This window comes from Hibiscus syriacus, unplaced genomic scaffold (assembly GCF_006381635.1).
Source record: "Hibiscus syriacus cultivar Baekdansim isolate YM2019G1 unplaced genomic scaffold, ASM638163v2 tig00116962_pilon, whole genome shotgun sequence".
Lineage (NCBI taxonomy): Eukaryota > Viridiplantae > Streptophyta > Magnoliopsida > Malvales > Malvaceae > Hibiscus > Hibiscus syriacus.
The window spans coordinates 4,796,050-4,823,203 of record NW_024063488.1 but is presented as its reverse complement, the minus strand read 5'-3'; the positions used below and the strand labels follow the sequence as shown (position 1 = coordinate 4,823,203).

Genomic DNA, 27,154 nt, shown 5'->3' with positions numbered 1-27,154 from the left:
GAAATCAATTGATAAACAACAAACAATGAAAACATTCCTTGAAGAAATTAAAAACTGGCAACGCCCAGATGCAATCATCGTCTTAAACTTGATGCAACGTGGAGTATGTTGCAACCTAAGCCCGAGCCAATTTCCATAAATGTAATTGCATCAGTTTTTCTTTTAAAAAGATTCTCGAGAACACAACGAACAGATGAATCAAAACCAAATGAAGAAATTTAGGAGTTCCCGAACTCCAAGAACTATGAATAAATAAGTTCAGAGAGAACTAAAAAACTCCAAAATTTAATATAAGCATCATTCAGAATTCAGATACTCTTTACCCACCATAATTGAGCAAGAGATGAGTAATACCCGATGCTACAAAATGCGAGAAAATGAAACTACTAGACATCTACATTGAAGAAATTTACGAGTTCCCGAACTCCAAGAACTATGAATGAATAAGTTCAGAGAGAACTAAAAAACTCCCAACTTTAATATAAGCATCATTCAGATCCTCTTTACCCACCACAATTGGGCAAGAGAGGAGTAATAGAAGATGCTAAAAAATGCGAGAAAATTAAACTACTGGACATCTATATTCCGGTTACGGCCGGATCTTGTCAAGCATGAAAAAAAGCATGGGTTGGATTTTAGAAGCTTTCATCTAGGTCTCCAATTGACCAAGATTGTTGATCAAACAAAAGAGGCAGAGAATACTGGAATAAAAAACCCTAGAAAAAGAGTAAGGTTATATGACAGATTTATAGGAAGATTGGACGGCAAAGATCCAATATTTAAGAATCCCAACGGTTCTGATTGGATTTTTTACTACAGGGATATACATGGGATTTCGGTTACCGAAAGTTCATTGTTATCGCTTATCCATCAAACGACTGGTCACTGGTCAATAAAAAGGGTAAGCCATGGATCATGGATGTGGTCATTTTGTTTTAGTTTTATTTTTATTTTTATTTTTATTTTAGTCATTAATTAAAAAAAGTTTACATTTTAATTTTTGAGACGTTAACTCTGATTAATTTGATTAGTTGATAAAAATAATTAGATTTTGATTATTAAATTTTAAATAAATATTGATTTAACCTTTAAATTTTAGATAAAATATCAATTTTATCCTAAAGTCAAAATCTCTAACGCCCACGGGTTTTTATCATTGTTTTCGGTCACCTTCGGTGTTTAATCATTATTGACAAATATTGGACCTCAAAATTTTTAATTCAATATATTTTGACCTCCTAAACAATAATTTAATGTTTGTTTCACCGAAAAACATAACAAGCTCCACAAAATTTAGTTTAAAATATTTTAGTTTCCTTTAAAAATAAACTATAATAATAAATCTATCATTATATTCTTTTATAAATAATGACACTCGAAATTGTACGGGGCACCTGATGAGGCTGAACTACTGCCAAAAGATGGATCTGTCGCGGGAGATGTGGAGGAGGAGGATTATCCAGGTTATTTGTTATGGAAACTCGAAAGACGTATCGGTATGTTTAGTTGTTAGAGAGGAAGAACAATTGATGAACTATTATTATTTGATTTTCCAGAGGATGAAGTCAGAGATGCAGTTTTAATAAACAGATGGGGATAGTGAAATTGATCAGGCAAGTTATCGTTTCTTATATATCATACTCCAGATTATAGTTATTGAGATTCAAATCTCTTAACCGGAATGAAAATTTAGCTTATGAGACACTTCAAGTAGATGGTGACATTGTCATCGGATTTCAAACGAACTTGAGTAAAAGCATTGGCGAAGGATAAGCGCTCAGCTAATGAAGCCTCTGGAACTTATGTTGCGGTAACTTCATATATCTTCTAATGCTTTGGCATCCATTATGTTCTAATGCTTTGGCATTGTTTGTTTTGCTCTGGTTGCCATTAAAATTTTGTAACTTTTGCCTTGTCTTGCAGAAAGGTTTCTTATCAAGAGTTGAGAGCTTTAAAGGTGTTGAACATATAGTTCTCTTGCCTCAAGTACTCTTTCTCTCTCTTCCCTGATCTCACATGCAAAAGAAAGGCTTTAAACTGTGTTTCTGCATGATTGTGGTTTACAAAGGTTGCAGCTGTCTGTTTACACTTTACAGAGCTAGGCAGTGGCATTCAAGCTCTCATGACAAACAATCAAAGAAAGTTAGCTGAGAAAGATGAATCATTACTGATGGTTTCAGGATTTCGATACACCATAATTAGAGCAGGAAAGTTGCAAAATACTCCTGGTGGAACACAAGGTTTCAGCTTTGAAGAGGTATACCATTTTAGCCTTTTAGTCTTAAGACCAAGCATGCTACTTACATTATGGTAATCCTCCTTAGCCTTGTCGCAGTTAACTAGAAATCTGAGCAACAATATACAGCTTTAGTCGAAGGATGAAAAAGCATGGCCGTTTGTTTTAGTAGCTTAACCCATTTTCCTTGTGACTTATTCCTGAAAGAAGGCAATTCTGAGAAACTTGAGACGATGCTTGAAATTAAGACAACTGTGTCAATATTATAGTATCTGGATTCATCTCTTATTACTGACCAACAAAAAGAAGAGAAACTTTAAAATATTTCTCAGATGCTCTTTTCAATCACTCAATGAAGCCTGATTCTTGATTCTTTGAATTCTACAAACCAGAATAAATGTTTGCGGACTTTGGGAGCACCAAAAATAATCATATTCATCATAATAGATTCTAACAATTCCCACCAAAGCCACCAATGACAGGTTTGTGCAGGAAGTGGAAGCCTCGGCATGGAGGATGCTGCCAAGATTCACATTTGAGGTCTGCGAATAATCATGTCTGCATCTGTTAAGGAGGGGAAAAAAGGCACACATGCAATATTAAACTGTTCTCCGTCTAATTCATCCCACTGCTACTTTCTAGTCAAAAGTTTAACGCCACTCTTCCATTTTTCATTTTTGTCATTCATCTATAAGCCGCTCTTTCAAATGCTGAGAAGTTTTCAACAGCATGGTGTCCGACTTGACACGGGAACAAAGAATATCTGAACAAGGTGAAGTGGTACCGTTCAAAAGGCGCAAGAAAAGCAATGGAATAATCTTTTGATTTCTCTTCGCCATTTGTCTTATATTCCTTCCCATTAATTAGTTAATTGATATCTACAACTCTACTGTGTGAAAAATAGGTTGTCAATGGAGGAGAGAAGGTTTCAGATTGGAAAGAGTGTTTGACCAGATTGATGGAGAAAACAGAGCAGTAGCTGCCATGACAGTGGCACCATATCCGAGCAAAAAACAAAGACAAAAGTGCACCCATTTGTTTGTTTGTTTTCCTATGATGTCTTCAGTTAGATTGTCATTATTAAATCTATATATGCCTCCAATGGAACAGCAAATTTTTAAGATAATTTAAGTTAATCTGAAATTTAATTTTAAAAATAAAAATTAATCATATCGAATTGAATCAAAATAGAATGGATTGGGATATTTTTACCAGTAAATATCATGGAATCACAGTATTTTGGTGCTTAGTTTGTTGGAAACATAAATTACAAGCAAGACGTGGGGCAGCAACGTACATGATCTGGGGTAGATCTAAACGTTAAGAACTGCTTAAAATATTATAAAAATATATATGATCTTATCTGCTTAAAATATTAGAATTTCAACAATGTGATGCCAACATTTAACAAATATGATCTCTTCTTTTAGTGCAATAAAAAAAATAAAAGAGAACATATACTAAGAAATGACACAATGGAGTACGGACACAATCTTACATTCTTTATTGTCGGATTCCTCTCTTTCATGTGGAGACTTGACTTGTCCATACCGGATGCATCTTCCACTGTGTTTGCATTTATTCAAAACAAATATAGCTTTTATTTGTTTCTTTGAATAACAAATCCAGCTTAACCCTGAACCGGATTAAGATTAATATATGCTCCATGTATAACATGGCTAGCACTTTTAAAACAAAACTTGATAATATAAAATCAATTAGAACTTAAAAGCCCTTCAGATTCCATTTGTTATCTTTGGAATATAATCTATTCAGTCATCATTAAGATGCCGCTCTTAAAAGCAATATCTGAGATTAATACTTTGGATATATCATTTGCCTCAGAACATGATTCACGCTTGAGGCAATGGTTGATTGAAGAATTGTTAAGTTAAATCAGGAATGGAATTCACAAAAGTACCCCAAAAGGATTACCAGGCTGACAGTGCTAATCGGCCTAACTTTTCTTTCAATTATCATCACATGTTTCAGACAGTTTCGGTCTGGTTTTGTCCTTGCTGTCACAGAAACAATAATTGATCTCCATTTTTTTTATGTCCTAAACTATAAAATCTGCTTCTGGCTTATGAAGATGCCAGAAAACAAGGAGTTTTCACATTTGCCTACAGCGTCTCAACCACAAAAGGATCTTCCAAACTTAAAAGAACGTTCAAAAAGGGTTTTAAACAGTATATACCAACCCTATACTTGCAAGGAGCAATCAAGAATCTCTTTTTGACAAACATGGGAGAAGAATAAAGTTTGATTGTCGAAAGTTACCATCAAAGGCAGATCAACTCTCTTGACAAATGAAAATTAAACTAGAAAAAGCATTTAGTGACAGTTAAGCAATCACACTAGCCTCATTAAATAAACAATTAAAAAAGCAGACCAAGTACAGATAAGATAACCCTATCTCATTTATTAAACAAACAAAAAAGTGAAGACAATCCACTGGTTTCAGGCCACGATTTGCTGATGTTAAACAAGTAATGCTTTGATTTCAAACAAGATACTAACATAGTTGTACATCACTACAACGGTAAATCTCATAGGATGTTATTTCAATATTCCACAGTGGAAGATAATATAATTCATAACAAAAGGCTTAGCTTGATAAAATTTACTCGGATCTAATTCTCTTCTGACTAACGTTTCCATCAGGTTCGTACATCCCGGCCGAATCGCCTTCGGATGATGGCTCCATCGACTTGGTGAAAGAGCTCGAGAGATCGGCGTAGAGATTGGCTACTCTTCTAATGTTGTTGTTCAACTCTTTAATCAACCCGACATTCCTGCTCAAGTTATGGGGGATCTTGGACTCATGATTTTGGTTAATCTCGTTGATTAGCAGCCTGTTTTGGTCTAGGATGTCTTGGACTTGCACAAAACTCTTTTGAAATGTCTGCAAAACCTTGCCATCCACTTGAGTTCCATTACCAAACCCTTGATATATATTACCTTCCATTCCACAGTTCAATCAAAACCAGTGTTATTCCTGCATAACACATCCAAATTAGGACAGATGAAAGGATAAAAGTGACATTCATTATTGTAAGGAAATAATAAAAATGCAACAAGGAAAGGCATGGAACAACATGGTCCCTATTTGGTTGAGAAGAAAATGAATGCAAAAGAAAGGTGAACTGAAGTTTTAGGACCATAGATTTCTAATTTGTATTATAGGAGGCACAACATTCACCAAAGGAAGCTTAAGTCAAAGAGTTTTAGCAGTCCGGAATTGGATAAAATTACTGCTTAAATTATTTTCCTTTGCCGTTCTTCACATTTCTTAGCAACCAAGAAGATATTAAGAGTGTGTGTGCATAATAAAAGACAATGTATTAAGCACGCACAAAAACACAGAAATTTGGTTTTGTTTTTGTGTTTAAAGAGGAAAAATCACTGATTTCCCCACAAAAAGCAAATTTTAAACCAAAGTTCTTATTTTGAGAGACCCCCACAAAATCATATACCCAAATCTAAAAAGACATAATTAAAAAGAAAATAGAGACAGGAAAGGAAAACAAATTTTGGTGTAAAAAAGGGAATATTAAGGAACTAGGAATCAATTTCTTCAGCTGCTGTTCCAAATATGGAGTTACAAAGATATACCCATTTCCCTCAAAAACAATGGAAAGTGAGGAAAAAGCTTAAAAAGCAGGTAAATGTATAGTTATTATATCAACACAAAAAGAAGAAGAAACAACACCATTAAAACAATACAAGTATGGTATAACAAAATCTGGGTTGATATGCATTTTCCATTTCTTACCTTGAAGCCACAAGACATGTCGAGCGAGAGACGGGATAAAAGAACAGCAGAATTGGAATCTCCTTCCAGAAAAAATATGGGATTCGGATTTCTTTTTTATTCTGACCAGAAATAAAGAAAATAATGGAAGTGAAAAATCTAAAGCTTCTGGAGATGGTTGGGAGAGATAAAGAGATTAGAATCAAGTCAACACAGAGGCCCTGAAATCATGAAACCAGAAAAGAAAGAAAGAGAGAGAATACAAGAATGAATGGGAGGTTGGATAATTTGATTGACATACTCAAAAGACACGACTATTAACGTTGTTTGTTGGTTCCTCTCTCCCTCTATGTTTTGTCTCTTTCTCGAGACTTTGAAGAGAGTCAGGCAGAGATTTTTTTATTTTATTGATTTCTGGTTTTCATTATCCTCGCCTCGTTTACTTCGTCTGCTGGTGCTGCAGTACTTCAGTTTGGCTTGCCATATGGAATAGAATAAATTTAGAATAAAATAATGGGTAAAGTATAGTAACGGTCATTGAACTTTTATGAAGCTTGCATTTAGGTCTCTAACTTTTAAAACTTGCAATAAAGTCCTCCAACATTTACTCCGTTTGCAATATGGTCTCCGACATAACCGGCCGTTTGACGCCGTTACACTGCCGTTAGAAGAAGATGATGTGGCAGTCCTCCAACATTTTGTCCGTTTGCAATATTACCACTGAACTTTTCAGATGCTTGCATTTAGGTCCCCCAACTTTTAAAACTTGCAACACAATTCTTAATTTCATTCTAAACCCTAAATTCTAAAATAATTCAATTATATTTTAAATCCCAAATTCTAAAATAATTTAATTTAGGGTTTAGAATATAATTAAAGTATTTTAGAATTTAGGGTTTAGAATGTAATTGAAGTGTTTTGGAATTTTGAACATGAATTTGCTATTTGATAGTGTTTACTTTAATATAATTTTGAGGTTTATTGCATGCACATCCAATGGATGTTGCACTTTGAACATTAAAAGTGTATCTACCATGTTTATTGCATAAACCGTTGAAGTAAAAGTAACAAGGCCAAATTGTATTTTTTGTAGCTGTCGCACTTTGGTATGACAATCCAATAGGTTTGGATGGAACTTGAGCATGCACATCCAACGGCTGCGAAAATATAAGAGAGTTTTAGTTCATAGGACTACAACATACAACCAAGTAATAATTAAAATAAACCAAGAATATCAATTAATAACTCATTCAAAAGGAGGACTTAATAAATAAAGGGAAAGAGATTCGATCATTGTCACTCCAAAAGCTAAGGCGTCAAATGGGTTGTTTAAGATAAACATTAGATATCAAATACAACATTACCAGTTGCAAATGCATCAATGGCCTACCCTTTTAACATATAATTTCTTCTAATGCTCCATGTTTAATGTTCCTCAATAGGCAAACATGATGAGAATCTAAAGCAGATAGCGAAACTAAAATCATAGAACCCCATAATTCTTGTAAATTCATGACATGTCAGCAATAAAAGATATTGTAAAACATAGAGGACACTGCAACAAACATATATATGCCAGAAATGAAGGTGCAAATGTGCAATGACCGGGCAACATATCAAGTAGCTGCTCCAAATATAATATCCTGTCATGATGCCTTTCGAGTTGCGTGCATGCAAAATTATCTTCTAAAGCTATAATTCAATACAGATTCAACTATAAAATTTTCAAAACATGTAAAAAATCCAATTCGTTCATGATATATCAGTCCCATCGTAATACCCCCAAAATTAAGATAATGACCAAAATGAAAATTTTTGAAAGTTTGATAGGCAAAGTAGAAAATTAGGAAAAAGTTTAGGGAATTAAGTGATAAATTTCCTAAAAAGAATTTTATTCCATAAATAGATAGTTTACTCTTGAGAGTGGGGTTTTATAGAAATAATATTTTTGGATTTGAAATTTTAGTAAAGAAAAATTATAAAGGGTTAAAGCTGGCAAGGAATCGAAAATTCAGATCGAATTGGAATTTTACAAAAATTTGAAGAATATTATAAAATGGTTGGAAATATTATTTTAATATTTTGGATGTACTTCAGTTTGGCTTGCCATATGGAATAGAATAAATTTAGAATAAAATAATGGGTAAAGTATAGTAATGGTCATTAAACTTTTTTGAAGCTTGCATTTAGGTCCCCGACTTTTAAAACTTGTAATACAATCCTCTAACATTTACTCCGTTTGCAATATGGTCTCCGACGTAACCGGCTGTTTGACGCCGTTACACTGCCGTTAGAAGAAGATGATGCGGCAGTCCTCCAACATTTAGTTCGTTTGCAATATTGTCACTGAACTTTTCAGATGCTTGCATTTAGGTCCCCCAACTTTTAAAACTTGCAACACAATCCTCAATTTCATTCTAAACCCTAAATTCTAAAATAATTCAATTATATTTTAAATCCTAAATTCTAAAATAATTTAATTTAGGGTTTAGAATGTAATTAAAGTATTTTAGAATTTAAGGTTTAGAATGTAATTGAAGTGTTTTGGAATTTTGAACATGAATTTGCTATTTGATAGTGTTTACTTTAATATAAATTTGAGGTTTATTGCATGCACATCTAACGGCTGTTGCACTTTGAACATTAAAAGTGTATCTACCATGTTTATTGCATAAACCTGTGAAGTAAAAGTAACAAGGCCAAATTGTATTTTTTGTAGCTGTCGCACTTTGGTATAACAATCCAATAGGTTTGGATGGAACTTGAGCATGCACATCCAACGGCTGCGAAAATATAAGAGAGTTTTAGTTCATAGGACTACAACATACAACCAAGTAATAATTAAAATAAACCAAGAATATCAATTAATAACTCATTCAAAAGGAGGACTTAATAAATAAAGGGAAAGAGGTTCGATCATTGTCACTCCAAAAGCTAAGGCGTCAAATGGGTTGTTTAAGATAAACATTAGATATCAAATACAACATTACCAGTTGCAAATGCATCAATGACCTACCCTTTTAACATATAATTTCTTCTAATGCTCCATGTTTAATGTTCCTCAATAGTCAAACATGATGAGAATCTAAAACAGATATCGGAACTAAAATCATAGAACCCCATAATTCTTGTAAATTCATGACATGTCAGCAATAAAAAATATTGTAAAACTTAGAGGACACTGCAACAAACATATATATGCCAAAAATGAAGGTGCAAATGTGCAATGATCTGGCAACATATCAAGTAGCTGCTCCAAATAAACTATCATGTCATGATGCTTTTCGAGTTACGTGCATGTAAAATTATCTTCTAAAGCTATAATTCAATACAGATTCAACTGTAAAATTTTCAAAACATGTAAAAAAATCAAATTCGTTCATGATATATCAGTCCTATTTTAATACCCCGAAAATTAAGACAATGACCAAAATGAAAAATTTTGAAAGTTTGATGGGCAAAGTAGAAAATTGGGAAAAAGTTTAGGGAATTAAGTGATAAATTTCCTAAAAAGAATTATATTCCATAAATAGATAGTTTATTCTTGAGAGTGGGGTTTTATAGAAATAATATTTTTGGATTTGGAATTTTAGTAAAAAAAATTATAAAGGGTTAAAGCCGGCAAGGAATCGGAAATTTAGATCAAATTGGAATTTTATAAAAATTTGAAGGATGTTATAAAATGGTTGGAAATATTATTTTTAATATTTTGGATCAGAGAAATTTGGTTTGGAAATGTGCAATTTTTCAGATTTAACTGAAACAGTGGAATTTAGTGACTAAAACGTAGGATTTGAAAATTTCAGGGGAAATTTCGGAAATGAAAGTCAAAATAATTCAGCTTTAACTTTGAAATATGATAAGGATGAGTTGTCATGGTTTTATGGTGAATAAGAAGATTCATTAAGGGTGATTTGGTCTTATCCCAATTAAATGAATATTATATTAATTTATAGTGGAATATAATTTAAACAAAGATGAAATGTACCCAACATTTCATCCAAATTGCTCATCTTCTTCTCCAAAGCTGTATGGATTTTCTCCTAAGGTAAGAGAAAGCTTCAATTCAATTTTCAAGCAATTTCCTTAGGATTTTGAGTATGCTGAAAATAGAAAATTGTTATATGCGAAAAACGCTATTATTTGGTACCAATATTGCATGATAATATTGTTAGTGTTCAAATTCATCTTGAGTTGATGAAGGGGATGTTGATTTCTTGTGTTTTATGGTTTATGAAGAGTTAAGTGATTTTAAAGAATTGGTTGTAAGAATTGATGAAGAACCTAAGGATGAGGTTAAAGAAAACAATTTATATTTTGAAATTAGCAGTGGGTTTGAAAATTCACCAGAAACTATTTAAAACAAATTTGGAGGTTATTTTTATATATTTGTGTTCATATATCAATCTAGTTTTTTTAAAAATAAACGGGGATCAATTTCAAGGTGTATACAAAAATATATGAATTTTCAACCAAGGAAAGGTCAGAAAAAAAATTGAACAGCAGATTCTGCAAAACAGATTCTGTTGGTCAACTTTGAAAATTCACCATAAATTGTACATAATGAATTAGAAGGATTTATTTATATGGATAGATTCGTATTCGAGTCTAGTTTTCAACAGAGTAAACGGAATTAAATTTCAGTGTGTATATCAATACATAATACTGATTCTTTAAAGGTAGTGCGAGTTGTCTGAATATGGAAAATTGATAGGTTGTTGTGTAAGTGTTATATAATTGATGTACTATGTTGGAAATTATTGTTTGGGAATTGAAATGAGTGTTAGATGTGAAATATGACTATTTTGGAAGTTTGAAAAGATTTGTGATTTAAGCACAACATTTGCATAGTTTGGGTATTTAAATGTAATTATGCTTTTGTAAAAGCATTTGAATGGTAATAATTTCAATACTGGAATTTTTGTATTGAAATTCTAAGTGATAATATGGTGAATGACCATTTTGTATAAATTGGAAAAATTGGTTTTAATGTTAGAAGGAATTGTTAAGTATTGAGTATTTTAATTGAAAATGAGTTTCAAATATATTATGGAGTTGTTATGGGATATGTTTATGTTAGTAAAATACTAACATATGTATTATTATTAATTTGTGATTTATACAGATCATGATTGATTTGCGATTGAAGCAAGTCAAGTATAAAAAGGTTTATTGTGGACAATAGTGAGTCACATATTTTGAAAGATATAAAGTGTTAAGGTGAATGCAATACATACATGACATTATACATGGATGTTTTATACATCATCAGGAAGACTTGCGATAAGTCGACCTTGTTTATATCAGCATGATATTATGTCATTTTTTTATAAATTGACATGACATTGATATGTCATGGTATGAAATTATAATACATTGATTATGGAAAATGTGATATTTTACCATGAAAATTATTTTGGGTATGAGCTGCCCCATTGTTAAATTATGATAATATACTTTGACATAGAGTCTAGTAGCTGCATATTAGGTAGCACTAGAGTGTCTAGAGAAGGCACATAGTGCAGGCCTCAAAGTGTCTAGCAAAGACAATGTACAAAACACTACGGTGTACTAGGTGGGTAAAGCCCGACCTTAGCACTACGGTGCATTATTATGTGAGCAAAGCTCGACCTCAGCACTTCGGTGCAATATTTGACTCCTATACCGGGTTCCTCATACAGTTATACTTTGGGTTATAGTTTATTGGTTAATAAATGGTAAACATGAAAATAAGCTTACGAGCTTATGGAATAATGACAAATATATTGGTAAAATAAGCTTACGAGCTTATGGAATAAATGGTAAGTATATTGGTAAAATAAGCTTACGAGCTTATGGGATAAATGGTAAGTATATTGGTAAAATAAGCTTACGAGCTTATGGGATAAATGGTAAGTATATTCGTAAAATAAGCTTACGAGCTTATGAGATAAATGGAAAATATATTGGTAAGAAATTTTATATTATGTTGATCATGGTAAAATATTGGACATGCATGTAACAAGATCTTATGGCATTTGTTTATGACATTGAAAATCATGCATGAGTTGTATTGCACTGTTTATTATTTTAAATTGCCTCACTAAGTATATACTTAGCGTGTGATGATTTTCACGCGTAGGTAAAAAGCCAGTAGTGGAATAAAGCGTTCAAAGTGACATCAAGCATCGAAGAGTATATTTCAATATCAGTAAGACATCCTATGATGGAATTTTGACTTAGATAGTGACATGTAATTACTAATGTTCAATTTGATTTGTTGAACAAATTTGGAAACAAAATGGTAATTTTATGAGTTTTATATATTTTATTGAATTTATTATAGCAGTGAATAATAACTGTAGCGTTTACTGTAGCAGTGAATAATAATGAACAATACCCACGTTTAAAAAATTTTCAGAATGCTATAGGGGTACCGATACCATGCTACAGGTATTGATACCCTCACTGTTCACTGTTCACGGTACTATTCATAAAAATCTTTTGAATTAAATTTGTTATAACGAAACATAATTTATATGATATGATATTTTTATAATATCAATTATCATTTTAAGAAAATAAATTTTAAATCGCTTTTGAATTTGAAAATGGTTTTAAAAATTCGGGTGACATCTATAATCTGTATAGGTATAATTGTACGGGTTATGGGTGTTACATTTATTGGCATCAGAGCTACAGGTTTAGCCGATTCTAGGACTAAACCGAGTTTGTTTTGAGTTAAAAAGTGTATACATGCCACTAGGATATCAAAAGTTACTGATAGTTGTATATATATTGTGATGATGCTTATTGTGAGTAAAGTTACTCTTCATTAATGTATGATGATTCTGACTATGTTCAGATGTTGGAACTAAAGATAAAGGTTAGAAAGTTGATAATGTTGAAAAGAAAGTCGAGATTGAAATCAACCCAAGAGAATCTGACATGACTTCAGTATCACGCCTTAAAAGGGTGAGTGTTGTTAGGGATTTTCCTCCATTTTGTGGAAGAAATGCCCCAGCTTTCAATGAAGTTTCTGAATTGGAAGAATCCATTAAAAAGTTTAAATGGATTACAAGAAAAGTCGAATCGGATGAGGATCCAGACAGAATTTTTGAATCTAGTGATGATTTTGAGGTTCCTCCGGGTAATCTTAAATAAGTGAGAAATATTTAAACTAAGCATTAAATTGTTTAAAGCATTGTTGATTTGAGTAAGAGGAAATAAATAAGCGGTAAATATGATTTCCGATAAAAGTTTACAGAAAGATGAGTTATTAGTGAATCAAATGATTATGAGTTGGATTGAGAATAAATATCAAATCCATAAAACTTGATAGAGTTATCTTGCGAATGTAAGTTTGCGAAAATGGATTGTATACCATTCTATGCTACAATGAAATACTATATAGATTGAGATGGATTCTCAAGAACTTGAAAAGTGTCAAGTTCATAGTGAGAGGAAAAATAGTAAATTTGCTTGATAATGTGATTTTAGCATTAACTGCTATGAAGTTATTGCTAAAAATTTATCAAGTTTTCTTATTGAACATTTTGACTTTCATTTGAGATGGAAAATGTTTCAATTGTTTGAGAATAATTTCTATGGATCTGGATAAGTTATATATATTTCCTTAAGAATGAAATAAGGAATTCCAAAGTAGAAATATTCAATTCTACTTGATATTAAGTGATGTTATAGTGGGAAGACCTATGGGTCATGATACAAGTGTTAGTCGGACAAATAGTAAATGTCCGATAAAGATTTAGGAGTTTATGTTACTGGTCAATCTTATGGGATTATCATTAACGAGTTTAAGATCATTTTGATAATGAGTTGGTTGTCTCTGCATTAAGGTTGGGTTAATGGTCGCAATAAGCGATTAATTTAGAAACATGCAGAGAAATAAAAAAAATAGTGATTGATGAAAAACAAAATCATCACTAATGTGATATCAACAATGATTATGTTTAAGACGATGTAAAAATGATGTATAGCTTTTGTAGCTAAGGTGATAGATACTCAAGTATCTGAAGTAATATCATATGATATTTCTTTAACCAGGGAATTTTCATATGTCTTTTTAGAATTATTATTTGGGTTACCTCCAGATTGAGAGGAGGAATTCAATATTAATGGTTATCAAGGCATTATTATTGTATCTATGGGTTCGTATCGAATGGTTGTGATTGGGTTACCTCCAGAAATATATTCTTTCTCAAGAACATTATAGTCCAATGACTATGCATCCAGGTGGAAACAAAATGTATCAGGAATAGTAATAAACAGTACCCACGTTTAAAAATTTTCCAGAATGCTATAGGGTTACCGATACCATGCTACAGGTACCGATACCCTCACTGTTCATTTTGTATTGTTCACGGTACTATTCATAAAAATCTTTTAAGTTAAATTTGTTATAATGAAACGTAATTTATATGATATGATATTTTTATAATATCAGTTACCATTTTAAGAAAATAAATTTTAAATCTCTTTTGAATTTGAAAATGGTTTTAAAAATTCGGGTGACATATATAATATGTATAGGTATAATTGTACGGGTTATGGGTGTTATACCCATAATCAACATGAACTTATTAAAAAGAATACGAGCTCACAGGATGTCGAAAATCACAGGTCGGATCAATACAATTCCAGTAAAATAGTACCAGCAGTCTCTCGTATTAAGCCTGGCGATTTCACTATGTCGATACTCACAAAAAATCCCTAATTTAAAGAAAAACTAAACAAGAAGATCAAAAAAATTTAGCCTAGGACCCTCTTTCACTTCTATTCTGATGGACTGAATATATTTCATAAGGAGTACTAAAAGTTTTGATTAAGAAGAAAGAAAGAAAATTAGATGATTTTGGTTCAAAACTAACACTGAATATCTAAATCCTTGACATGCGGTTCCAGAAACATAAAAATTTCAACAAAAAACACACAATGCCAGCTGAAATTGGAAAAGTGCGAAAGAGGAAAAGCTTACTTCCAGATAGCCAAAAAGAGAAAATAAATACCTTCTTGCAAGTGAGGGGAGAAGCTAAGAAATAAACGCAATCGATGTTGCGTTTCAGCAATTCTTCCTCCATTTTTTCTTTGTAAATAAAAAGCTGAAAGACAGAGCACTGCTTGAGTTTACAATTTAACATGGCAGAAACCTGAAGAACAAAAACCAAACGAGAGTGCATGTGAGCGAAAGAGACTGGGAGGTGAAGGAGGTGAAGGCGCTGTTTGGGATTTCATTATATTTGATCATCTGTTGGAAAATCTTTAACCACAAGGATTAAATGAATAAATTATTATATGTCATTTATACAAAATAATTCCAGCTTTGTTGGTAACTTTCAACAATCATTCTTAGTTCATCTTAGTAGTATTTTTCAACTCTGCATTTCTAACCCCATTTTTTCTCACAAACATTTCATCGAACATCTATGCTTCACTTGAGATGACATGTATCTAACATTACACCTTGAATCGTTGATGGTTCCAATAGTCCCTTGGTCGGGTCTTCCCTCAATGGACTCTTATTCAAGTCAACACCTCCACAGAATTCAAAGTTAGATTAGAATTTCCCATGCATCCCTGACTGAAAAGTTATGCTAGAAATGAGAAGAGAGAAGCGGAAAATGAAATTCGAGATCGAAAAGGAATTTGGGGTTTAGAATAAAATTGAGGACAGTGTTGCAAGTTTTAAAAGTTGGGGGACCTAAATGAAAGCACCTGAAAAGTTCAGTGACCATATTGCAAACGTACTAACAGAAGTGTAACAACGTCAAATGGTCGGTTACGTCGGGGGACCATATTGCAAACAGACTAAATGTTGGAGGACTGTATTGCAAGTTTTAAAAGTTGGGGGAGCTAAATGCAAGTATCAGAAAAGTTAAGTGACCATTACTATACTTTACCCTAAAATAATTACTAAAACTCTACAACACATACGAAGAAATAAGTAGGGGTCAGGTTTCATCGAATTGAATAAGAACATAACGAGTTTGCCAATTCGACGAGTCTTATTTTTATTATGACTTAATATAAAAATATGTGATTAAATTATATCAAAAGTTATTCTAAATGTTTAAATTATTTTTGCTAAAAATATATATCAAACGTTTTAAAAAATTCTTAAATATTTGAAATTACAAAAAAAAAATCATAAAATTCTCCCTATTCCTATGCCACCGACGACTACACTGGTGAGAGGTGAGGAGCTCACTAGGATCTCTCGAGTCGAGGGGGTACTGGTGAGAGATAAAAGGTCGGAAGGTTTCAACGGGAGTGGTGTCGATGGGGAGGGACAACATAGTAAAGGGATGGACATGAGATCCGAATTTGATAGATTTTGATATGATCGGGTCAGATTTTTTTAGAATTTGTGTTGGATTTAGGGTAAAAAATATCTTACCCAACCAGACCCAAAAAAATATAATTTTACCTTATATTTAAGGATAATTACAATAATGTATCTCTCTCTATATTTTTCAATTAAATATATATTTTTGTTAAACAAAAATAATATTTTTTAATAAATATATTATTTCGGGTCAGTTCAGATTTTATCTCAAAAAGTCGGATTAGATTTAAATCAATGGATGATATATATTTTCGAATCGATCGGGTTAAATATAGGATACATAATTTTTAGGTTAGTCAAGTTGATCAAAAATCCGACCTACCCAACCCATGCCCGTCCTACTCACAGTAGAAATCAATTGTTGAATAACGGCAGACAATTTAATTGCTGAACGATGGCGCGGGGGAGTTTCAATTGTTAAATAATGACGGGAGTTTCAATTCATGAACGAAGAAATTGTTGAATGCCGCGGCGGAGTGGGAAAAGATATAAGTTATTTTTGAAAATTTATACATTTTAACTTTTAAAAATCATACCATGAGTCAAACATTGATTGGTTGATTAACTTTAAATTTTTTTTTACAGTTATTATGATATAGTAACTTAAAATAGTAATGTTGAAACGATAGGTATTTAAAAATATAACAGAAAAAACGTTAGACATTTATTTTTAACGAATTTTTTTTAGAGATATAGAGTTAACTTTGGGTACAAAATTTTAACACTTTTTTAGCATTAAGTCTTTTATTATTTTAAATTTAACTTCAAATAGAATAAAGTGAAAAAGGAAAATTAATTTAGTTAAATAAAAAATTAAATTAATTATAATATAGAATAAATATTTTTTATTCATAGAATAATAAATTTAAATATACATATTGATATAATTTGTAATAATATATATTTTTAAAGTGTTTATTTCAATTTGATATTTTGTTTGAAAACAATACTTAAACAATAATATATAAAATAAAACCTAAAGATTATACTAGTCAATAGTAATTTACTTTTTATAAATAAGTAATTATTTTAAAATTTTAATAAAATCATTTTATAATATAACTAATTTTAATAATGTCTATTAATTTATTTTTTCACTTATAAATTGAGTGAGGTAAAATTTTATATTTTTAAAATATACTATAATTTAATTTGATATCGCTTAACTCAATTATAAAAGTATAAAAAAGTTAAAGTATAAAGTATATAGATTCAAAAATTAATAGTATTTAATATTTTTCATAAATTTCATATTGATAAAATAAATATATTGATATGTATATGTGTATCATTTTTATCTAAAGTGTTATAGATAATTTATATCTATAATATGTCATAGCTATTATTAGGGTATAAACATTATGTTGACGTAACTACTTAAATTCGTGATATTTAAGAATAATAAGACTATCTTTTATTGAAATCGCTTTATCGGTTTATATATGTGTACGTATTAAATACAAATAATTATTCAGGAAATAATAGTTAATAGTTAAAGTATTAAAAACAATATTGAGCGACTAAAACATTAATCGTGGTCAGGGGTTTGCACAGGGCCGGCTCTGGCAGGGGCAAGAGGGGCACCCGCCCAAGGCCATAATTTAATTTATTAATTTATTATATTTTAATAAATAAATTAAAAGCAAGACCCATCTATATTAATATATTATTTCTATATAATGCAAAGGCCAATAAATATTAGTGTTCAGTTTAAAATTTTTAAACGTTTTCTCATCATAATGCAAGAGGGCTCATAACATTACCATAAATTTAATATATTATTTCTACATTAATGCAAGATGACTCATAAATATTAGTGCAAATTAATGCAAGTTGAGTTTAATTTTTTTTGGATGTTCTCATCATAATAATGTTAATGCAAGAGCCAAAAGGGCCTATAACGATTACTTTTTTTTATTTCCTATAAATGATAGGAGAACATTGAAGTAAAATTAATTTATTTCTTATTGTTCTCAATTTTCAATTTCTCATATTTCTCACAATTCACAACCAATTACTTATCATCAATTGTGGTTATTGAAGATATTTTTAATCCTAAGTAAGTTCGTGTTTCCAAATTATTTTTCTTTTTATTTTTATATAATTCTAAATTATAGATAAACTTATTCTCTTTTTTTTCATAAATTTTGGATATGAAATGTCAAATGTGGATATGCAGATACTTCATCTTCCTTCTAAGTTCAATCATTACGGTGTTGCGAATTTGGCGTATAAATACTTCGATCGAGGATCTTCCCATTTACAGGTGTTATTGTTCTTTTCTACATTAGTTGCATTGTTATAATGTTTCCTAAAAAACATTTGTCAGGTAGTGAAAAAAGAAAAAAACAAATAGATGATTTAATAGAACCACAAAAGGGAGCTCTGATAAATTCTTTAAAAGTGGAGTAGGAGAGTCTTCTAATGAAAATTTAAATGATATTGCTGGGAATTTAAATAATCTTGATAGTTCTTCAAATTGTACCAATCTAGGTGTTACTGATGCAAATTACCATGATATCCTAATCATAGATGGTGACATTTCTATTGAAATGTCCATAATCATGCACAAAATGAGTCTAATGTTGAAGATGTTGGGATTGATCAGCACTTAGTCCTGCTGTGGACATTTATGATCCTAGAAATTGGGGTAATCTTGATAATAAATCTAGAGATATTTTAGTTGAAAGGGGCCTATAAGAGAATTGAATTTGAAATTTCCCTTAGCCAATTCTAGACATTTTTCATATGCTTATTTTTCTAAAAAGTTGAGTAATGGAGAGATTAGCAATAGAAAATGGTTGGTCTATTCTAAACATGTGGACAAAGTTTATTGTTTTTGTTGTAAATTGTTTACAAAGCAAACAATAAGAGTTATTTAGCAAATGATGGATTAAATGATTGGAAGCATCTTAGTGAGAGACTCGAACAACATGAAAATAGTATTGAGCATATGGCTAACATGAATATTTGGAGTGAATTAAGAGTGAGATTAAAAACTAATCAAACACTTGATAAAGATTTACAACAAGGAATTTCAAAAGAGAAAGAACGTTGGAGGCAAGTTTTAATAAGAATAGTTTGTGTTGTAAAATGTCTTGCTAAAAATATTTAGCTTTCAAGGATCTAGTTAGAAAATTTACGATGAGAATAATGGAAACTTTTTAGGATTAATTGAAATGATTGCTGAATTTGATTTGCCTATGCAAGACCATATTAGAACTATTCAAAATGAAATATTCATTATCATTATCTTGGTCATATCATTCAAAATGAACTATCTCTCTCTTGGCCCATAGTATTAAAACTTCTATTTAAAGATCATCCTTAAGGCAAAGTATTTCTTTGTTATTCTGACTGTACCCCTGATGTAAGTCATCAAGAACAAATGACTCTAATAGTGCGATGCGTAAATATGTCAAACAACAAAATAAAAAGAAGAGTACTTTTTAGAGTTCTTGAAAGTGGATGATGCATCTAGATTGGGGCTTTTCAATGAATTAGTAAATACATTGCAATCTCTAGAGAGTTGAACTGATGATGTGAGGGACCAAGGATATGACAATGGTTCTATTATGAAAGGAAAACACCAAGGTGTTCAAAAGAGATTACTTGAAATAAATCCTATAGCTTATATATGCCATGCACTTGTCATAATCTTAATCTTTCTCTTTCTGATATGGCACATTCTTGTTAAATTATTTCTTTTTTTTGGGATTGTGCAACGTATATATTCATTGTTCGCAAGTTCTACCAAAAGGTGGAAAATTTTATGTGATAATGTTCCGAAAACTGTGAAATATTTATCTGATACTCGATGGGAAAGTCGAATTAAAAGTGTCAAAGCTATTAAAGTCATGCTCCTAAAATAGGTTAGCTTTGTTACAATTATATGAATATTGTGGTAATGATGCAAAAGCAAAAAGTGAAACAGAAAGTTTAGCTAGTGCCCTTCAAAGTTTTGAATTCTTACTTGGATGGTTATCTGGTATATTTTATTTGCTATCAACACTGTAAGTAAGAAATTACAATCTAAATCAATGTGCATTGATACTACAATAAAGGAGTTGGAAGGTATAATTTCATATTTTGAAAACTATAGAAATAAGGGGTTCGAAGCTAGTAGATATTTTAAGATTATTTTTTTCTCATAATAATTTGTCGGATGTTGATGCAGATGATTTTTTTTCTGAATGAAAGTGTTGAATTGACTTTGCCAAATGTATTTATGTTAGCGATTGAAGTTCGAGTTTGTTAAAGCTAGAGATTGTTATCCTAATGTTTCAATTGCTTATCGAATCTTATTAACACTGCCGGTAACGGTAGCATCCGCAGAAAGAAGTTTCTCAAAGCTGAAATTATTGAAGAATTACTTGAGGTCAACAATGTCACAAGAAAGATTGAATGGACTAGCTATATATATTGAGAAAATATGTTGGAAAACATTGATGTTGACACTATCATCAATGATTTTGCATCAAGAAATGCTCGAAGACAATATTTTTTATAAGTATTTATATGCTTAAATATGTTTTTGACATTTTTGATATTGTAATGAATTAATATTTATTTACTTTAATAAAAATTAATTTAAATTTTATATTGTATATTTTTTAATATCTTTAATTAGGGCCCAATTTTTAATTTTTCCCCGGGCCAAGAAAAAGTCAGAACCGGCCTTGGGTTTGCAGTTAGGTGATTAAAATATTAGTACCCTAAAAACTGAACATTAGCAGTTAAAATCTGGAGTGACCATTTTGGTAGTGTTAACAGATATGGTTTAGCTATAAAAATTAAGGCTCAGTAGAGAGCCCGGGAAGCATCTAATGCGACACCGACCGTTCTAGCTACCGGTCAGATATGGGCCGACATGCCGTCTTCATGGCTTTATATGCGTGAAAGTGAAATATACAACAACACAATCCGCTGTTTTTCTGAATTCCAACTTGGCTTAACTATCATTTGGTCCCTGAATTTTCACTTTTTCACACTTTATACTTAATCTTTTTGTTGTCCCAACTTGTATCCGAACTTCGTTTGCTTAACGAACAAGCTTAGCTTGACCCAGAAGTGACAAAGTGAAAAAGGTGAAGAAAGGGGGTCCTAAAAAATGGATACCGATTCTCCTTGAAGACTGCATGCATAGGGCAATGATTTTCCACTACATCACGGTTAAGTCTCCGCAGGGGACTGCTTCTTTCCAGACGTTATATATGTACTGATCTTGCACTTAATCTGCCCCCAATAAAAGTGGGGGAATATCACTTCTAGTAACCCTTTGTATCATAAGATTAATACGACAGGTCTTTTTCACTCCCCCCCCCCCCCCCACTTTTTCCTTAACTTTCCCACCATGTTTAAGAAAGATTATCTTTTCTTTATAGCCTTTCAGGGACTATAGTCCAAAGACTACAATATGCATATAGTTGTGTTTTACTGTATTCTCAATTGTCATACCAATCACGAGAGTTTGTGCTGTAGTTTCACTATTTAAGCAACTAGGATATATGTAGCTGACAAAACAATACCTGAACCCTGCCATTGCCAAATTCATTGACGGATAACAAGATTTTACAGATCAACATGGATTGCATCTCATTCACGAATCATAATCATAGGGGATAAAAACAAAGTTCTTGCCGTTCCATAAAAGTTTCAGTTAAAGCCCTCATCAACTTGGAGAAATCTGCTCACCCACTCCAAGTTGCGGGTGTCCTCGTTGGAGAAATCAAAGAACTCATCCATCAAGCCGATATTCGGATACTCACATCCGGCAGATGTTGTTCTCTTCTCTCGCTTCTTCTTTGTCATTCTCCGCTAATCTCTTTGAGTTTTGCAGCCTTGTCTTGCCGAACCTGAACTTTGTTTCTCGTTCTGGTTCATTTCTTGCTCAAATGAATTCCAGTAGTTCTTGATCTCATTATCTGTTCTTCCCGGTAATCTCCCTGCAATCAAAGACCACCTGCATAATGGAAAATGATCATTTATAATCAACTTTGGAAGATATTGCAACAAGACTCATCCAAATTAATGAACCTGTTTCCAAGGAGTTTATGAAGCCTAAGTATCAAGTCCTCTTCTTGGTCTGTTACATTTCCTCTCTTGATGTAGGCCTAAGATAATTCATCCATCGCAGCCTGCAACTTTTGCCACACTATTTAAACCTACAAAAAAAAAAGAATGAAAAAACCAAACCTATATATGCCTATATGATTAATTTACTTAGTGACTACCTGCTATGTTTTGCAATTGTCCTCCACCTTCTAGCACCATGAACTGCAATAACCTCATCCAATTTTCTATCTTCTTCAGACGTCCATGCTCCTTGTTGGATTCTGATCTCTTAGGGGGCACATTTTCTTCCATTTTTATCTGCCAATATCTTAAAATTTCTTTCAATCCAGTAAATGGCTATATAATCAGAAAGGGAGATGGGGAGATTGTATATAGATCACTGTTTTATACTACCCTTCTTTGTGTGTAGAAGAACCTCAACTACCACTTAACTATACGCACATAAATACATATTTTGAAAGATACGAAGTGCTGAGACAACAGAAGGCTGCGGAATACAGACAACATGAAAAAGGACAGCAGTGATGGCTTTGAATTTTGATGATTGTGGAATGAAAATGCTGTAAAGTTTGTACAAAGCCGGCATTTTGCTCTGCAAAAGGCTGCAGGTTACGAGATATATATATAATGCATAGTGCGCCTGTGACTTGATTTAGGGGGCACAGACAAAATGAAATTAAAAAACAATGTGTGAAAGTTTAGATGGCTATGGAATAGCAATCGGCGGGGATCTCCCCATCCATATGCCATAAGCAAGTTTGTCTTTTAGCTGCTACTTTTATGACAAAAGGAAGACCTATGGATGGACAAGCAGGAGATGAAAACAATTTAAGATTAATTTTCACTCAAATTTTATGACAAAAGGTTGACTTATCTTAGCTACCTTTCTGCTGATGTCTTTCCAACTATATTTATATTATTTGATCCCTAGGGTTTGGTTAGAAAATAACTGAGTTTAATAAGTAATTATATGGGATGATAGATTGAATTATTAATAACGTAACGAGATTTAATAAAATTGTTACATTTTGTTTCAATTTCCCGTTTGCTTCAATTGTTCAAGGGGGAACATAGATGATAAAAACATAAACCAAGACCACAGCTTTTACATTGAGGACAACTTAAGAACGTTGCATATCAACAAAAAACCGTACCCTCCAACGTTATATCAAAGTCCCCTCCATATATATGAAATACACCCTCAAAAATTATTGCCTAATATATGTTAATAGTATATTATATATAATTAATATATATAGAGGCAAGAGGTAAAAGTAACAAAACCTGCATGAAATGTGCAAACACCCATCAATCTTTTCCACATAAATCTTACAACTCGGACATCTCCTCCACTTCTTGTTCTTAGCCAACTCCATTACCTTAATATCATCCCTCGTCTTTACCCAGATTTCGATATTAGCCGCAGGAGATTCCGGCATGCCACACGACTTTGCCTTGTGCACAGAACAGCCTGTGACAAACCGGACACTCCGATCGCACCACATCAGACTCTCCATCATCCACCAACATGGCAGAGCAATCCTTGAAAGGGCAGTAGAATTTCTGGGACGCGATGACCATCGATTCACAAAGAACATTTTCCCATCGATCAAACACTTCTCCGGGAACAATCGAACGACAAAACTGAGGTTCCAAAGCAGCATTGCAGTCCATATCGGGGCATTTAACCATTGCTATGTTTTCCTGGATTTTGGCGGCGACGTATTTGCCAACGCAATCTTTGCAGAACAAATGTGAGCAAGTGTTGCTTCTAAACATCTCCTCGAATGGATTGACATCCATGCAAATAAGACAAACTGCCATTAACAGCTAGAGAGTTCGATGACTCACCGATTTGTTTCTCTTTTCCTTTACGAGTTGTCACAGAGTTGACATGCTGATATGTCTGGAAATGATGTATGGATCCAGACCCAGTTCCAGAGGAGATTGCAGATGACATTAAAACCTCTTGCAAATGTAACTCGAGTGCATATTTCTCATCAGATATTGGAAATATTTCTTCATTGTCATATAGGGCCGAGAAATAGAAATCATCGACCAAGTTAATGGTATCACCATCACGCTACTCTTCTATTTTCACCATTTTCACCCACACTTGGATATAGACGATGAGAACAGATAAGCACTTAATAAAATTGACATCTACTTCCAGATTTTATAATTTCATGCAAAAGGAAGGTGGAGGGTTTTGCCTTGAGTACCGTAGCCTAAGCATTTGGATTGGATTAAATAATGACTAATTAATATTAGTGGGGAGATGCAGTGTATCGATTATGAGAATCAATTTCCCGTGCAACTCTTCCAATGGAAGAATTAAATGAAGTTGTTGTGTTGTTCGTTCTTCAGTTTTTTAACACTTTACAAGGAGTTATCACACTCTTTTCAGCCCTCACAAACGCCTTTTGTTTTTTTTTCTCCTCTGTTCACTTGAGAGTTTTTCAATATAAAAAGTTGTCAATTTAACTTTTATGTTAACAACACCTCATGCAACACAATTCAATTAGATTATTTGATTTTAGTTTTTAACTTATCAATTCTTAATTTTAAGGTGATCAAAATAAAAATTTATGGAAGTTGAATGACTAATCGTGTAATTCAACCTTAATTTTTTAAATTTTATTTTAAAACCAATAATTTTTTTTGTTTTCCATTTAAGGTTAATTTACTTTTGAATTAATTAATTTAAAAAAAAATTATTCTGTCAATATTTTTTTGGATTAAGCAAAGGTGATTATATAATAATATCTGTTATAAATACTCTTAATCATTTGATAATGAGCACCCAGTCACCCTTGCAATCGCTGATGCTTGAACCTATAACCTCTAGGATCAATAATGATTCATTTAACCGCTGATGTATATTAGTTCGTGCATTCAATCGTTATTTTAATTGTTATTAATGATATACTTATTTTAAATAATATCAATCTTCATGAATACTTAAATTCAAGTGTATTGGATAAATCTTCTAGTTTGAGAGTAGTGATCTTAATGAAATTTAAATTTTAAAATACATATACTCATAAAAAAAAATAAAAATTATTTCGCTTAAGCAAGGATTCGAGTTCGAGTCTTTGTGTATGCAAAAAATTCCTACTGGAAGATTCACCCACCAAAGCTAAATGTGCGATACGAGTCGGTCTGAATTAGTCAAAGCAAATCATTGGAACCGTAAAGACTAAAACTAAAAAAAAATTACATGATACATATGTTGTGTAAACTTTAGTTAGGAGAATTTTATTTATTTTAATAACATATATCTTATTTAGGGTTTAAGTTTTGAAGGTTAAAATTTAAATTTATACTTTAGAATTTTAGATTTTAAAGCTCAAATAAAATTAAATAAATGATATCAACAGTTAATTGATTTAATAAAATAAAATCTTAAAAATTTTAAATTTTAAATAACACAAACTAAATAAAAAAAAATCATTCAATTTTGAAATACCATAAAGAATAATTAAGAAAATGAAGATGAGATTTGAGTGAGTGAGTGAGACGGTGAGAAAAGAAAATTAAGTAAATTACAAAAAGGGGACCTTTTTTTAATGTTTTCCCAATCTGTCACCAACCTGTTTGACCCATTCCTTTATGAATTGTATTATTATTCTTTTTTGAATTTTTTTTCCAGAAATTGATAATACTGTCCTTGTAAAAACTAAAAACATTAAATATTCTTTGCCCAAATCTTCCCCTGCCCTGTCTCCTTTGAATCTTCCATACGAAAAAAGACAAACATGGATAAAACCTCCCCATTTTATGATTCATTTCAATCCCTTCGAAACAGGGAAAGAAATCACAGATGCCAATGTTAAAAAAAGCATCTCTTTCTTAGGCTGAACCCTAGAGTTTTGAAAGCCTAAAGTCTCGACCTTTGCAATAAAAAAACCCCATAGATTTTGAATTGGAGAAGCAGAAGTTGAATACGTCAAGGATTTGGAAGATACTATTGGCTTGATTTCTCAAAGAAAACAAGAGCTGCAAGAATCCAGCTAATGTTGTAAGTCTAACAAGAAAAGCTGAATAATCGAAGGCAACAATTTTGGGTCATTCCCACCAGCTAAAATGCAGCAAAATCCTTGATTTTGAACCCCCCCCCCCCAAAGATTCTGCGTGTTTGCTTAGCTTTTTTGTTATTATGGAACCGCCATTATTACAATTAGTGCTCTTAAGTTTCGGCCTTTTCTTTACGGTCTTTGCATATTTGTTGAATCACAATCGTCTAATATAAGTCCGCCCCCGCCCCTCCACCTCCGCCTCCCCCACCCCCGCCACCTCCTCCCCCGCCATCGCCCCCACCCACACCAGTTTCTCCTCCTCCTCCATCTTCGCCACCGCCACCACCACCTTCCCCATCGCCTCCTCCAGCGCCTTCTCGGCCATCGCCGCCTGCAGAGCACAACCAGAATCGAACCAATCATGGTAGTTGGGGACAGCCACCACAACTGTCACGTAATCACAAGCTCAATACGGGGCAAAGATTGGGCTTTGTGTCATCGGCATTGCTATCATCATGTTCGCCACCGCCACCACCTTCCCCCATCGCCTCCTCCAGCGCCTTCTCGGCCATCGCCGCCTGCAGAGCACACCAGAATCGAACCAATCATGGTAGTTGGGACAAGCCACCACAACTGTCACGTAATCACAAGCTCAATACGGGGCAAAAGATTGGGCTTTTGTTCATCGGCATTGCTATCATCATGCAGTTTGGTGTTGTTGGGTT

At 32.4% G+C, this 27,154-nt stretch overlaps 2 protein-coding genes and 1 pseudogene across 4 annotated transcripts; all 3 read right to left on the bottom strand.

Annotated features, from left to right (window-relative positions):
* Positions 1-4,638: 4,638 nt before the first annotated feature.
* Positions 4,639-6,399, bottom strand: LOC120190025 (protein ELF4-LIKE 4-like). Of its 3 annotated transcripts, none has more exons than XM_039193153.1 (2): positions 6,012-6,399; positions 4,639-5,234 (listed from the first exon to the last, which is right to left on the bottom strand). In XM_039193153.1, the coding sequence occupies exon 2, from the start codon at positions 5,202-5,204 to the stop codon at positions 4,860-4,862; it is 345 nt and encodes a 114-aa protein (XP_039049084.1). In that variant the 5' UTR covers positions 5,205-5,234; positions 6,012-6,399; the 3' UTR covers positions 4,639-4,859. The 3 variants fall into 3 exon arrangements, with proteins under 3 accessions (XP_039049084.1, XP_039049085.1, XP_039049086.1); XM_039193154.1 differs by lacking the exon at positions 6,012-6,399 and adding an exon at positions 5,492-5,949; XM_039193155.1 differs by lacking the exon at positions 6,012-6,399 and adding an exon at positions 5,439-5,463.
* Positions 6,400-21,799: 15,400 nt separating this feature from the next.
* Positions 21,800-22,701, bottom strand: LOC120190404 (annotated as a pseudogene).
* Positions 22,702-23,826: 1,125 nt separating this feature from the next.
* LOC120190286 (E3 ubiquitin-protein ligase RNF144B-like) lies at positions 23,827-24,234 on the bottom strand. The gene has a single exon (XM_039193384.1). The coding sequence runs from the start codon at positions 24,232-24,234 to the stop codon at positions 23,827-23,829; it is 408 nt and encodes a 135-aa protein (XP_039049315.1).
* Positions 24,235-27,154: the final 2,920 nt, after the last annotated feature.

Excerpts from the sequence above, each read along its gene's own strand:
- LOC120190025 (XM_039193153.1), bottom strand. The coding sequence starts at position 5,204 with ATGGAAGGTAATATATATCAAGGGTTTGGTAATGGAACTCAAGTGGAT.
- LOC120190286 (XM_039193384.1), bottom strand. The coding sequence starts at position 24,234 with ATGGCAGTTTGTCTTATTTGCATGGATGTCAATCCATTCGAGGAGATG.